This window comes from Macaca nemestrina, chromosome 1 (genome assembly GCF_043159975.1).
Source record: "Macaca nemestrina isolate mMacNem1 chromosome 1, mMacNem.hap1, whole genome shotgun sequence".
In the NCBI taxonomy this organism is placed as follows: domain Eukaryota; kingdom Metazoa; phylum Chordata; class Mammalia; order Primates; family Cercopithecidae; genus Macaca; species Macaca nemestrina.
Genome location: NC_092125.1, coordinates 78126150 through 78141202, shown reverse-complemented (window position 1 = coordinate 78141202; position 15053 = coordinate 78126150). Strand labels below are relative to the sequence as shown.

The window sequence follows — 15053 nt, the reverse complement described above, 5'->3', positions numbered from 1 at the left end:
AGAAGGATGTCAATGATAAGAAGGGGGTTTGGGTTTAGATTTACAAGAGATTTTATTTTAAATATTTTTATATTTGTAACATATTATTAATCAATATTTTATATTCATATAATATTTTATTAGTCAATAGCTAATTTGTTTTAAGATAATTAGCTAAGTAGATTATTTAGATTAAGGGGACATACATGACTTTATAAAAAGGAGGATACTCTAGATAACTATGAAGGAGATTCCACAACTGGAAGTCAACGATAGTTTTGGGTATGATGACAGCCAGAAATCAATGGAAGGAGCCAATGTTTGTTGATTATCCACTAAAGGAACCATGCAAGGCCCTTCACATAAGCTTTTTCATTTGATTCTCATAACTACTGTTTGAGAGAGTGATACCTCTATATCTAGCTTAGAAATGAAAACACAGAGGCTCAGAAGTTGAGTGACTTGCTCACTTGCGAAGAGCTGATAGAAGCAAGATTAGATTTTAAATCTGCATGGCTTCAAAGCCTATGTTCTCCCCCTACATATTTAACCAGTGCATTTGGCAAATAAAGTTAAGGACATTTATTAATACATTTGGTTTTGACCCTCTTTCCCCTCCACACAAAATTATTTCCAGAATTTCTTGGGCAGATGCCTTTTTTCATGTTCATAAGGCGAAATCTAGCGTGAAGAAGGTTGCCCTCTGTGTTGGATTGTTTCTGATGGCATCAAATAACACATAGGAAACCTTTTTGTAACTTATGAAATAACATGATGTAACTTACAGTTGAAACAATGAGGTCTAGAATCAACATCAAGGGGGGAGTTTTTCTCTATTTCTTGCAACTTGTAGTTCTTTTTGCTTCCATTTGAATTGGAAATAGTCTAAAAGCTGATGTTTCCCTCTCATTATTCACCCATCAGGAGGAATCAGACCCCAAATGATATCAGTAAATGATGATGAACTTTGAATGAGAAGTGTTTCTTAAACTGCCAGTTCTGCCTTTAACCCTTTCCCCTGTTCCTCCTAATAGCCATAACCCCTTTCATTTTTGTGCTTTCACTTACCCTCGTCCCGTTGACAAACCCCAAGCACAGGATTTCTCTATGAGTGAGTCGCAGGAGTTGTCCTTGTGACCTGGAGATGGTAAGAAACACATAGAGCAGTGGTATAGTGACAAAAATGACAAGCTGACCCCAGATACCACAGTTGGCCTCTTTGCTCTCAAATGAATCTAATAGCCCAAGGAAGTATTTCTCCTTTATCAGCAGTCCATTCAAAGTGGTGTTTACCATTACTCAGCTTTTATCATTCCATATGTCATGGAAAAATAATAGCGTTCACCTCAAGTCAAGAAGCTCTTAAATTTAATGCATTCTGAAATACTTTGAGAAAAAAAAGACATCATCCTGGTGTTATATAAAAATTGATGTCATCTTTTTACATCCATGTGTTCAACAGATGGTAACTTCGGTTCCTATATTTTGTACATGTGGAACTATCGTCTTTCAAACTATACTTTCCTTTTTTTTTTTTGAGATGGAGTCTCACTTTTGTCACCTAGGCTGGGGTGCAATGGCATGATCTCAGCTGACTGCAACCTCCTGAGTTCAAGCGATTTTCCTGCCTCAGTCTCCTAAGTAGCTGGGATTACAGGTGCCCGCCACCATGCCCGGCTAATTTTTTTGATATATGTGTTTTTTGAGATGGAGTCTGGCTCTGTTGCCCAGGCTAGAGTGCAGTGGCACGATCTTGGCTCACTGCCAGCTCCGCCTCCTGGGTTCATGTCATTCTCCTGCCTCAGCCTCCTGAGTAGCTGGGACTACAGGCATCCGCCACCACGCCCGGTTAATTTTTTGTATTTTTAGTAGAGATGGGGTTTCACTGTATTAGTCAGGATGGTCTCCATCTCCTGACCTCACGATCCGCCCACCTCGGCCTCCCAAAGTGCTGGGATTACAGGCGTAAGCTACCGTGCCAGGCCTTTTTTTGGCATTTTTAGTAAGATGGCATTTCACCATGTTGGCCAGGCTGGCCTTGAACTCCTGACCTCAGGTGATCCGCCCGCCTCAGGCCCCCAAAGTGCTGGGATTACAGGAGTGAGTCACTGCACCTGGCCTATACTTCTCTTCTAATTGCAGAAACTTAAACATGTTTTATCTTATGTCTCCATAAATTTCACTGCTCCCAAGATGGAGCTGTAAACAAATCCTTAAAAGTATATTTTCTCTAAAAGTAATCCTTAGCGAATCCTTTGGTGAAGGAAAATACTCTGCTCTCTCTCTAAACTTGGATTTAAAACTCCAGGTGATGGTTATTTTTGGTTAACATTCACTGAGCCTTTCTTATGAACCTGGCACTATCCTAAGCAATTTATATACCTTTTCCCACTTAAGTCTCATGACGACCCATGAGGTAGATACTATTATTATCCCTATTTCACAGGTAAGGAAAGAGAAGGTTTAGTAAGGAACATGCCCCCCAGGTCACAAGAGCAGTAGCAAGTAAGAAGCACAGCTCAGATTTAGTTCCAAATCTGTCTGACTCCAAAGCTCAAATTATTAACTGCAGCGCTACTCTGCCTTTTAAGTTTTCTCAAAGTGACTGCAAAATTAAAATTATTTAGAGTCTGGTATTTTCTCAATAAGTAGGTGGTATCATGTGTTGCTGTCCTCGTGCTCCTAACATTCCCTGGGCCAGGGCTACTAGGAGACATACTCTTTCGTTGCAAGAACAAGTGGCGTTTTGAAGAAACCATGGAGGTGGCATTTGGGTGAGGACACTGCAGGCTGATAGGCACAGCTTTATATTCATACTAGAGCTGCTTCCTTCTAGGTGGGCTGCAAGTCACAACTCCCTTATAAATATAGCCCATTCAAATTAGTATTGACCACTACCTGAATTTCTTTTTTTTTTAGACGGAATTTTGCTCTTGTTGCCCAGGCTGGAGTGCAATGGCACGATTTCGGTTCACCGCAACCTCTGCCTCCCAGGTTCAAGCAATTCTCCTGCCTCAGCTTCCCGAGTAGCTGGGATTACAGGCATGCACCACCACGCCCGGTTAATTTTGTATTTTTAGTAGAGATGGGGTGTCTCCATGTTGGTCAGGCTAGTCTCAGACTCCTGACCTAAGGTGATCTGCCTGCCTCAGCCTCCCAAAGTGCTGGGATTACAGGCATGAGCCACCTCACTGGCCTCACGGACTCATTTTTAATCTTTTGCACATCTCATGCCTCTATCATTAAAAAAAAAAAAAAAAAGAATGGTTACTCAAGTCAAGAATGTCTTAAGTTTAATCGATTCTAAAAAACTTGGAGGGTCAATATGCATACTTTTGGGGTACAAAAATTACCTTTGTACAAAGTGTTACAGATGTACACTTTATATAAATTGACCAATGAGGAGCTGACTTCATCCACAGTAAGAATTTGGTGCTTTAGAAAGATGTCCATTCTCTTCTTCAAAGGCAATGTCATCTCTTGTCAAGTAGAACTAAAAATAAAAACATGTTTTTTCAGTTTCTGAAAAAATAACTAATTGTTAATTTCTGGTCAAATATCAGTACAAAAATTATTTTTAGTGTCATAATCTCTGAATTTATGAATTGTAGCATATCAAATTTTGCACCAATACCAAGATAACTTTTAAAAACCATTTCATTTGTTTAGAACAAAAGAAGCATTAAAGGCCAGGAGCAGTGGCTCATGCCTGTAATCCTAGCACTTTGGGAGGCCGAGGCGGGCAGATCACTTGAGGTTAGGAGTTGGAGACCAAACTGACCAACATAGTGACACCCCATCTCTACTAAAAATGCAAAAATTAGCTGGGCGTGGTGGCAGGCGCCTATAATCCCAGCTACTTAGGAGGCTGAGGCTGGAGAATTGCTTGAACTCGGGAGGTGGAGGTTGCAGTGAGCTGAAATCATGCTATTGCACTCCAGCCTGGGTGACAAGAGCGAGACTGTCTCAAAAAAAAAAAAAAAAAAAAAAAAAATTGAGTTAGTATAATCTGGAAGAAAGGGTGTAAGCTCTAGAGTTTGATGCCTAGTTCAGATCTCAAGTCTATCAATCATTTACAGCTTGTGTGATCTTGGATAAGTTACTTAAAATCTCAGGTTCTTTCCTGTAAAATAGTACTTATTTTATGGGGCTGTGATGAGGATGAAATGAGATGATGCTTATAAAACCCTCATCACAGGGCTGGGCAGAGTAAGAGATCAATAAACAAAAGCTATTTAAACCTCACATTTTGCTGTTAAGTATGAAATGCCAGCCAGGTGTGGTGGCTCACGCCTATAATCCCAGCACTTTAGAAGGTCAAGGCGGGCAGATTATTTGAGGCCAGGAGTTCGAGACCAGCCTGGCCAACGTGGTGAAACCCTATCTCTACTAAAAGTACAAAAATTAGCTGAGTGTGGTGGCACACACCTGTAGTCCCAGTTACTCGGGAGGCTGAGGCAGGAGAATCACTTGAATCCGGGGGGCAGAGGTTGTGATGAGCTGAGACTGGGCCACTGCATTTCAGCCTGGGTGACAGAGTGAGACTCTGTCTTTAAAAAAATAAAAATAAAATGCAGCCTGTATTTTTAGCAATTAACTTAGATTATATATACTGTGTGTGTGTGTGTGTGTGTGTGTGTGTGTGTCTGTGTATAGTTTTAGTATAAACATTTTTCTATAGTGCCTTTTATTGACATCATCTGGAAACACCCTTTTTTTTTAAAAATTTATTTATTATTATTATACTTTAAGTTGTAGGGTACATGTGCATAACGTGCAGGTTTGTTACATATGTATACTTGTGCCATGTTGGTGTGCTGCACCCATCAACTTGTCATTTACATCAGGTATAACTCCCAATGCAATCCCTCCCCCCTCCCCCCTCCCCCCTCCCCATGACAGGCCCCTGGAAACACCCTTTCTTAAAGTCAGGAATGGGGCCCCCAGGCAGGCTGCCTCTGCCACTTCCAGCTCCTGCAGCTTCCTCAGCCACAGGCTTTCTGGTTCCATCCACTGCACTCCTGGGGCAGTGACACAATTCTTATCTGCCTTTGGTTAGGAAAATAATTGGGCAATCTGCTCCAGTGATACATTTCTGCTGATTTCAGGTTTTCTTTCAGTGGTGAATGACAAAGAAATGCAATTAGCAAGGAATGCTTTAGTTTGTCAACTTTAGTTCCACAAGGCCTCCCTCACTTATTTTGACTGTTTTGCTTGCTGTCATATTAAATGTTTCAGAGGCTTTACAGTTTGAAGACAGTCTAAGCCAGAAACTGTAATGGGTACAGTACTCTGATAAATCTCTTTTGTTTATTAGAGTGTGTCATCTGTTGTTCAATAGTAATTCCATCACACATGTGCTGTAGATAACAATAAAAGAACATTTATGGAGTGCTTACTGTGTACCAGGCACTATTTTAAGCATTTTACACATATTAACTCATTTAATATTCCCTGTACTATTATTATTCCCGTTTTACACTAGTGAAAAATACTGTAGTCTGTATCTTCTTACTTCTACATTATTAATTATTTTTATATTGATTTTTAGAAAATACTTCCAATGATCAATTTTCTCTAGTTTTCAGTATAAGGATATTTTCCTGGAGGTGCGAATATTTAATAAGCCCTCTGAGTTTGGAGGCTTATCCTTGGATCAAGGATGCTTTAGCATGGCTGTTATGGACCTCAGAGATACCGAAAGACAAGGTTATGTTTTACAAGGCTAAGGACAATGAACAGGGCTAGAGGTTAGGATGTTCTGCTCATGGGTTCTGTGGCTAGGGGTATGTGGGGTTGAGACAGGGCCTTGCTATGCCAGCCAGGCTGGAGTGCAGTGGCACCATCACGGATCACTGCAGCCTCGACTTCTTGGGCTCAAGGCTTCCTCCCACTTTAGCCTCCTGAATAGCTGGGACCATAGGTACACACGCCTGGCTAATTTTTTTTTTTAATTTTTCATTTTTTGTAGAGATGGGGTTTCCCTATGTTGCCCAGGCTGATCTCGAACTCCTGGGTTCAAGTGATCCTCCCACCTTGGTCTTCCAAAGTGTTGAGATTATAGGTGTAAGCCACCACGCCTGGCCTCTGGTGTTTTTTTTTTTTTTTTTTTTTTTAAGACATTTTTATTCATTTCCAAAGCCAAAACTACATGTGCATTTTTCAGAAATGGTTAAAGTTCAGGGGTTGGGGACGGGGAAGGAGAATAGAGATGACCAAACTGCACCTTCAAATCCTCTGTGGGATGAGATAATGAGATAACAAAAGAAACCAACAAAGAAACCTAAGAGCCAGGCCTCCCAAACCTCCACTGCTGGAAGAGACCAGCAGCAGACACCTTTCTTCAAGGGTCCCTTCCTCAGCCTCTTCCTGAGTCCTGAAGACAGTTACCTTCTGGATAACTTTTATTTGGAACAGAGCCTGTTGTCAATAGAAGAGTCTTGGTCAGGCGCAGTGGCTCATGCCTGTAATCCCAGCACTTTGGGAGGCTGAGGTGGGCAGATCACTCGAGGTCAGGAGTTCGAGACCAGCCTGGCTAACATGGTGAAATCCTGTCTCTACTAGAAATACAAAAAAATTAGCCTGACGTGGTGGCGGGTGCCTGTAATCCCAGTTACTCTGGAGGCTGAGGCAGGAGAATCACTTGAACCCGAGAGGCGGAAGTTGCAGTGAGCCGAGGTCGCGCCATTGCACTCCAGCCTAGGCAACAAGGGGGAAACTCTGTCTCAAAAAATAAAATAAATAAATAAATGAGTCTTTATTTGGAATAAACCTTCATGTAGGTCAGTCGATTGTACTGCGTAACAGGTCATGCTGTCAGGGACACCTGGGGGTGAGTAGAATATTCTCTTCAATGGAGAATGAGACAAGTACACAGAGGAGGTCAGCCCTGGTTTCTTTGGCGGCCAAGGGACTTGTGTCCACCACAGAGTAGACCAGCCTTCGAGTGCTGTGCAGGAGTGCATGCTTACAGAAGTGGGCTCTGCTCTCCTGAGGGCTGCCTGCGATTCCCTGCCACCCAGGGAAGGAGGCCTTGACAGCGAAGATCCTGAAGGGGAGCGGGGACGATCCTGTGCCATGAGTCGGTAATAGGAACGATCCTGCACCGTTTATGATGGCTGTGAGGAACAAGAGAGGATTAAATAGCTTTATCCCGGGGTTAGTGGAATGAGGGTGGAGGGCTGAGTGAGGGATGAGCTCACATTTCACCAAATGAAAAGCAGGAAGCACCCTCAAGGGCAGGGTTTCCCCAAGCCTGTGCTCTGAGACTTTGCACCTGATTAACATGGAATCTGCACTGCAAGGTGCCTCTGGGCACGTATTCGAAGGTGTCCCCGTCCACCGAAGCGAACACACCCCACAGCAGCCAACACACCCCACAGCAGCCAAGGCCCTTATCACTGAGTCAGCAGGACACTGGCGACCCTGAGGGCCAGGAGAAGCGGGTTGTCTGGTGAATCCCATCTCTGCATGGGGGAGGGAGTCTGTGAAGATTGACATCCAGGCACGCCCCTCTCCTCTGCAGCGCCCCTCTCTGCACTGTCCTGTCCCAGAAAGAGAGGCATCGGCTCGTGGCCACCTGCCAAGTCAGGCCCAGGCGGCGAGGGAGGGGAAAAGGGACGCGGGAGGCGGCGCACCGGCTGTTCAGATACAGCCGCTACCACTCCTTTAGACTCTGGACGTGCGGGGACTGGCGGCGCTCAGCCTCGCGTTATAAAAAGCGGCCGGACAGTATCGGCAAGACAACCTGGGGGGCGGGTACCGGACCTCACGTATCCGCGCCGCGCCCCCCACCTGTGGCTACGCGCGGGGCTGGCTGCGCTCCCCTGGGCGGCGCCGGGCGCCCGCGGCTGGTGGCGAGATGGGCCGCTACTCGGGCAAGACTTGCCGGCTGCTCTTCATGCTGGTGCTCACCGTCGCCTTCTTCGTGGCGGAGCTGGTCTCCGGCTACCTGGGCAACTCCATCGCGCTGCTCTCCGACTCCTTCAACATGCTCTCCGACCTGATCTCGCTGTGCGTGGGCCTGAGCGCCGGCTACATCGCCCGGCGCCCCACCGGGGGCTTCAGCGCCACTTACGGCTACGCCCGCGCCGAGGTGGTGGGCGCGCTGAGCAACGCCGTCTTCCTCACCGCGCTCTGCTTCACCATCTTCGTGGAGGCCGTGCTGCGCCTGGCCCGGCCCGAGCGCATCGATGACCCCGAGCTGGTGCTCATCGTTGGCGTCCTGGGGCTGTTGGTCAACGTGGTGGGGCTGCTCATCTTCCAGGACTGCGCTGCCTGGTTCGCGTGCTGCCGCCGGGGCCGCCGTCGCCGCCTGCAACAGCGGCAGCAGCTGGCGGAGGACTACGTCCCCAGCGCTTTCGGGGGGCCTCAGGGTGCAGAGGACCCGCGGCGCGCTGCGGCCCCGACAGCCCCAGGCTCGGACTCGGCCGTAACCCTGCGGGGGACCTCGGTGGAAAGGAAGCGAGAGAAGGGGGCGACCGTGTTCTCAAACGTAGCAGGTGCCTTTCGGTTGCATCCTTTGGACCGCTTGGCCCGCCCTTCCCCCTCCCACCAGTCTCTTTCTTCTCACCCCACGCCCTCTTTTTCTTCTGCATGCTTGCTTTCTCTCTCTTTCTTTCTTTCTTTCTTTCTTTCTTTCTTTCTTTCTTTCTTTCTTTCTTTCTTTCTTTCTTTCTTTCTTTCTTTCTTTCTTTCTTTCTTTCTTTCTTTCTTTCTCTTTCTTTCTCTCTTTCTCTCTCTCTCTCTTTCCCTCTTTCTTTCTCTCTCTCTCTCTGTTTTTTAAAAAAATTCATTCCCTTTACAGTCCCGCTTTACTTCTCTTCTGCCAATTTAACGTATTCCCCATCCTTTCTTCTTTCTCCTGGATCCTCGGGTAGCCCTAGCCTCTTTTCCCTTACCCTGTTCTCTCTATATGAGTATCAATTTTCTGGGAAATCAATCATTATTATTGGGCAACAGGCAGCACTCTCCAACCCCTCCTCCCTCTCATTACTTGCTATCTGAATTTTGTTGTTCTCCCTCCCTCTTTGCCCATCCACTTGTCTTCTTGGGTGTCACGGGTTTGGGGGCTGCATGTGGGCTCCCATTCACCCTCTTTTTCTTTTAACTTGAAATGATGTGTGAATGAAGTCCAAAGGTGGATCACAAGGCTATTTCAAGGCCAAAATGTACTGTTCTGAGCTGTGGGTGTGCAGAAGAAGAGTCTCCCTTAAGCTAGTAGGAATTTAAAATAACAAAACTTTATTTTGAGTCCATTGGTTTTTTTTGTTTGTTTGTTTGTTTGTTTGTAGAACTTATACACAACACAAGGTTTCTTCTTTGAATGCAGGTGATTCCTTCAACACCCAGAATGAGCCAGAAGAGGTGATGAAAAAAGAGAAAAAATCTGAAGCTCTGAATATCAGAGGTAGGATTGACTTTGGGCCTATTTGAAATCCCTTTCTATGACACATATGGACTGTGCTGTTCATTTCTGTTTGACTTTTAATAAAGCAAAGGTGTGTTTGAAAGTAGGCCAGTTACATGCATAGACTATGACCTGACTCTCTTTCGTAATCACTGCATTGATCCTGAGGGAGAAACTGGTTGCTAATGATTTATCTTAGCTCCACTTAGATCCATGCTAATACTGCCTGCTCCAGAGCTGCACATATCAATGTTATGTAACTATTTTACTTGGTTTTATTGGTCCATGGATATTGCTAACAAATCATGCAACCTATTGAACTGATTTTGATAAAGGTAGGAAAAGAGTAGGTGAGCTGCTATCCAAGGTTGTGCCCTATCTGGCATTGCTGAGTGACCCTATTGCATCAGTTGTTTCTGCCAGAAATCTGCTTTGGTGAAGGGACTGTTGACTCACTAAAACCTCCACTCCCAGGACCAAAGGAAATGTTCTGGTGAGGCCCAGGGCAAGCACCTCATAGCATTCTTCTCACCATGTGGTCAAGGTCAGAAGCACTGGACTAAGGGTCAGCCCAGGGGTTTTTGAGATGTGTTTCTCTCTGGACACCATTGTATCCAACATCTCTCCTTTCCAACTTCTTGAGCACAGACTTTGCTTTAGAGTGATTCCAGAAGGGGTTAATCCCCAGTCTTGACTTTGAGAATTCCAACAAGGATTAAGCAACCTTCTACTCTCCTGTGGTTTGGGGAAAGCCTGTGGGTGGGGCTTTGATGGAAATAATATAATGAAAAATTAATAATTCTGGAGACACCTTCACTTTGAGTGTCTCGCATCTGTTTTACAAAGTAATTCTCAGAGTGAACCTATAGGGAAAATCCAGAAGATAACAACAATAACATATGAGCTCCTAAAAATTTCTAAATTAATCAAACAAATTTAAAGGCAACAGGGGAATTTGCTCTCTGAAAGAGCTTAGTTTTAAAAGATAGTCCGTAAAGAAAAAAAAATCATCATCCTCTATCTTTCTTTTTTAAGGTCCAGTTTAAAATATATATACATTGCAGTGGGTGCGGTGGCTTACGCCTGTAATCCCAGCACTTTGGGAGGCTGAATGGGCAGATCACCTGAGGTCAGGAGCTCGAGACCAGCCTGGCCAACATGGCGAAACCGCATCTCTGGTAAAAATACAAAAACTAGCCAGGCGTGGTGGTGGGCGCCTGTAATCCTAGCTACTCAGGAGGCTGAGGCAGGAGAATTGCTTGAACTCTGGAGGCAGAGGTTGCGGTGAGCCGAGATTGCACCACTGCACTCCAGCCTGGGAGACTGAGCTAGATTCTGCATATATACACACATACACATACAGAATTTTTAAGGTGGAGTTCACCATCAGAGGCTTTAACTTTTTAACTTTTCAAAGCCTGTTCTGTTAAATATCCTCATTTTTTTCCTTCTTTGAGACGGAGTCCTGCTCTGTCTCCCAGGCTGGAGTGCAGTGACGCCATCTCTACTCACTGCAACCTCCACCTACCAGGTTCAAGTGATCCTTGTGTCTCAGCCTCCCAAGTAGCTGGGATGACAGGTGCGCACCACCACGCCTGGCTGATTTTTGTATTTTTAGCAGAAACGGGGTTTCACCATGTTGGCCAGGCTGGTCTCGAACTCCTGACCTCAGGCAATCTGCCCACCTCAGCTGCCCTGGATTACAGGCGTGAGCCACTGCACCCGGCCAACTATCCTCATTCTTATGTTACAAAGTTGAGAAAGAGAATAGGTAGGTGGATTGAAGCAAAGAAGAAGAGTAGGCCCTCGAAGATATAGTGATCTTGTTTGGGAAACTCATATGAACTTGCCAAATTTTAGTCCTAAGCTATTGAAGTTTCTTGGTAGAAAAATGTCAGTAGCAGAATGCCTTGCTATTCCTGGCTGGGCCCTGGTTTACAGGTACTGACACCAATGCACCTGCAACTGCTGATAGAGGTGAACAGTGCAGTGGTTGAAAGATTGGGATTTGGCTTCAAACTGCCTGAGTGTGAATCATGGCTCTGCCACTTAAGAACCATGTGACTTTGGGCAAGTTATTGAACCTCTCTAAGCCTCCAATCCTCTCATCTTTAAAATGAGGATAATAACAGTACCCACACCTTATGGGATTGCTTTGAAATAAATGAAACATATAAAGTGTTTAGGCTTATAGCAGGAAAACTAGCTAACATTTTTATTGAGTACATACTTTGTCCCTGGTCATGAATGAGTAAACTGGTAGTCACAACAATCTTACTGAGTGGATACAATGATCGTTTAATTAGTGGGTGGAACTGCTGGGCTCAACCCACAGTGCTTCCGTGTTAGCTGAGATCATTCCTGCTGCTTTTGACAAGTACCTGTGCTGTGGCTAATAGGAGCCTTTCCGTATTCCCGGCTAAGTGTGAAGCTGGCCTCCCCTTTGGTGCTGTGTTCTTATCTTGGAGCCACAGTTCAGGGAAGGATCACAGAATGGTAGAACTGGAAGGACCTTAGGGAAAATGGACTTTTCACTTCACAGATGAGGAAGCAGGGTGCAGAGAGTTTGATGACTTCCCCAAGTCACCACAGCTCAAGCAGAGACAAGGCTGGAATCCTGGGCTCCTACATCACATATCTGGCCCTTTCCATGATCACACATTGCCTCTAGACTCCAGACAGGGAGGGCTTGCTTCTCTAGTACACAGTCCACTGAATGGTTATATTTCTAACATTTAAGCAACTGCTTTAGAAAGCAGGACTGTGTCCCAGTCTCCAGATCTGCAGAGGAAACAGCCTACGGGGATCTCTGTGAATAAAAACAATTTCTTCATTTTCTTTACCGTTTCTCTTATTCCAGTGGGAATAAACAAAAATGAGTTCTTTTGTTTTTTTGAGACAAAGTCTCACTCTGTAGCCCAGGCTGGAGTGCAGTGTCGTGATCTCGACTCAACGCAAACTGTCTCCCAGGTTCAAGCGATTCTCCTGCCTCAGCCTACAGAGTAGCTGGGATTACAGACGCACGCCACTGCACCTGGCTAATTTTTTTTTTTTTTTTGTATTTTTAGTAGAAACAGGGTTTTGCCATGTTGGCTAGGCTGGTCTTGAACTCCCAACCTCAGGTAATCTGCCTGCCTCGGCCTCCCAAAGTGCTAGGATTATAGGCGTGAGCCACCGTGCCCGGCAAAAAAATGAGTTCTAAGGATCACACTCTGTCTTCTAGTGTAAAGTATAGTAAAAACACAATCCTCTTAAAATTCTCATCAATGTGCTTTGTAGTGGTCAATTTTATTTAATAGCATCAGACATGATATATTAAAAATGTTGTAACAATATGTCAGAAAGACAATTAGTTTTTTAAAGTTTGGTATAAACATAAATAGATGAATAGCCATCTTGACATCCCTTGAAAAGAAATCCCCTTTGATGAGATGTTTCTTTGTGATTCTTACTTTTTTCCAATAAGAAAGATCTCATTTTTTCATTACCATTTGTCCAGTGCAAATGCACTATTTCCAGTCATTCAACAAATTCAGCAGCACTGATGGCTTTCCTAAGTGCTGGGACACATCAGATTTCAACTTGTGTCAAATTGCCAATTTATGTTATATGCCAGTTTTTTGGGGGTTTCGTTTTAATCTAAAGACAGCAAATGAGGGCCAAGTACAGAGGTTTGCTGTCTTTGCAAAGCTACCTTGAGAGCATTGTGACTAATCGGGTGATTGAGTTGTCTACTAAGTGGTGTTCTCTGTGTCTCAGATAATGCTGCCAGATTTATCTTTCTGAATCATAGATGTGATCACATCGGAGTCTGCTCAAAGCCTTTACTGCATGCAGGATACGGTCTAAACACTGCTGACATTCAAGAGCTTGCTGTTCCATGCCAATACTCCTTTCTAGACATTTCTGCCCTTCCCTTCACCCCTTCATGGCCTCACCTCCCCCATCAGCTCTTCACTGTCTCCCTGCATACCCATCAACATTTAATGTACATCTGTAGTGAGGTGAGGAGGGCTTAGACCCTGTGATCAGGCAGATTTGGTTTGCGTTCTGCCTCTCCCTTTTCCTAGCTAGGTGACCTTGGGCAAGGAACTTAATCTCTTTAATGTTCAGCCCCCTCATCTATATGATGGAGATAATACGACCAACATCACTGTGTTGTGCGGATCACATGGGTGGTTAGAACAGCACAGAGGACCCACTCAACAAATGGTGCCCGTTATCATTATCTTCACCTCTTGGTCATTCTCAGAGGGTTTGCAGACATTTGTTTACATAATCTACAGAACTGGCCTCTGAGGGAGGTGAGGCAGATATTATTACTACCTCATTTCACAGATGAGAATCTTGCTCCTCAAAGAGGTTGACTTTCCTAAGGTCCATGGCTTACAGCAACAGCGTCAGGGTCTGTGAGTCCAAATTTAGTGCGTCAGCCTCTGGTGTTGCCCCACGAGCACGTCCTCCATCTGCAGTTTCCTCATCTGAGTCTCCCACGAGGTGTTTCTGTCTGAAATGCCTTCTGTGGTTGCCTATTGAAGTCTGCCTCCTCTCCGGAGGCCTGCCCATATTACCTACCTCTCAACAAGACTTTCCTGAGATTTCTCATCACACGAGACTCTTTTCCTCCCTGAGGAGGTTATCCATGTATTTATCTCAGAATTTTCCATTTTGAGAGGCTGAGGTGAGAGGATTACTTGAGGCCAGGAGTTTGAGACCAGCCCGGGTAACATAGCAAACCCCTGTCTCTGCAAAAAAAAAAAAAAAAAAAAAAAGATAAAAAGTTCTTTTAAAAAGTAAAAAAATTAACCGGTGCAGTGGCACACACCTGTAGTCCTAGATACTTGGGAGGCTGAGATGGGAGGATCATTCGAGCCCAGGAGTTTGAAGTTGGAGTGAGCTATGATTGTGCCACTGTACTCCAGCCTGGGCGACAGAGGGAGACCCCATTTTTTCTCGGTCTCTGTCTCTCTCTCTCGGTCTCTCTCTCTCTCTCTCGTTCTCTCTCTCTGTCTCTTGGTCTCTGTCTCTCTCTCTCGGTCTCTGTCTCTCTCTCTCTCTGTTACACACGTGCACACACACACACACTCACAAACACTCACAGACACCCCACAGAATTTTGCTAGTGCACTGTAGTTAATGGTCATGACCAGGCCTTCTTCATCTTTTCATGGGCAGCTAGAAGACACATTGCATTATTAAATGTCAGGAATTGAGTGGGATGCTGCTTTAAACAGTTTTTCAAACTGAAGGCCATGACAGTTTGGGCCCTAGAATTAGTTTAGTAGAAAATTAATTATAATGGAATGAAATAGAATAGATAATAGTAAGAAATCATATATAAGGATGAATTTTGCTTTCCCATAAATTATTTATTTCAATTGGTATCTCTGTGCTAGGATGCAAAACACAATTCTTACTGTGGATTATGGGAAAAACAAGTTCGAAAGTTACTATTTTATGTAATTCTTAGGGAGTAACAGTGGGATTTCTCAGAAGGAAAAGCTGAAATTGAATTGTAGAACTTACATGAGGCAGGATGCACAGCAGATCTCTGGTCAGACTACCCAGATTGATATCTCCAGTTATCACTTTTTAGTTGTGTGATTTTGGACAAGTTACTTAGGTATTCTGTGCCTCAGTTTCCTCATTTGTAAAATGAAGAGAG

The 15053-nt window shown here is 44.5% G+C and overlaps 1 protein-coding gene across 4 annotated transcripts in view; it reads left to right on the top strand.

Moving 5' to 3' along the window:
- LOC105493492 (solute carrier family 30 member 10) overlaps positions 1 to 15053 on the top strand; it is a 46212-nt gene that overhangs the window by 20642 nt on the left and 10517 nt on the right. The window contains exons 1-2 of one of the 4 annotated variants that reach the window (XM_011761169.3): positions 7334 to 8480; positions 9311 to 9388. In XM_011761169.3, coding sequence (XP_011759471.1) covers positions 7841 to 8480; positions 9311 to 9388 — 718 coding nt within the window. In that variant the 5' untranslated portion in view covers positions 7334 to 7840. Of the gene's footprint in view, positions 1 to 7333; positions 8481 to 8702; positions 9199 to 9272; positions 9389 to 15053 lie in introns of those variants that run through there. The other 3 variants (XM_071080913.1, XM_071080910.1, XM_011761171.3) reach the window with 3 other exon arrangements.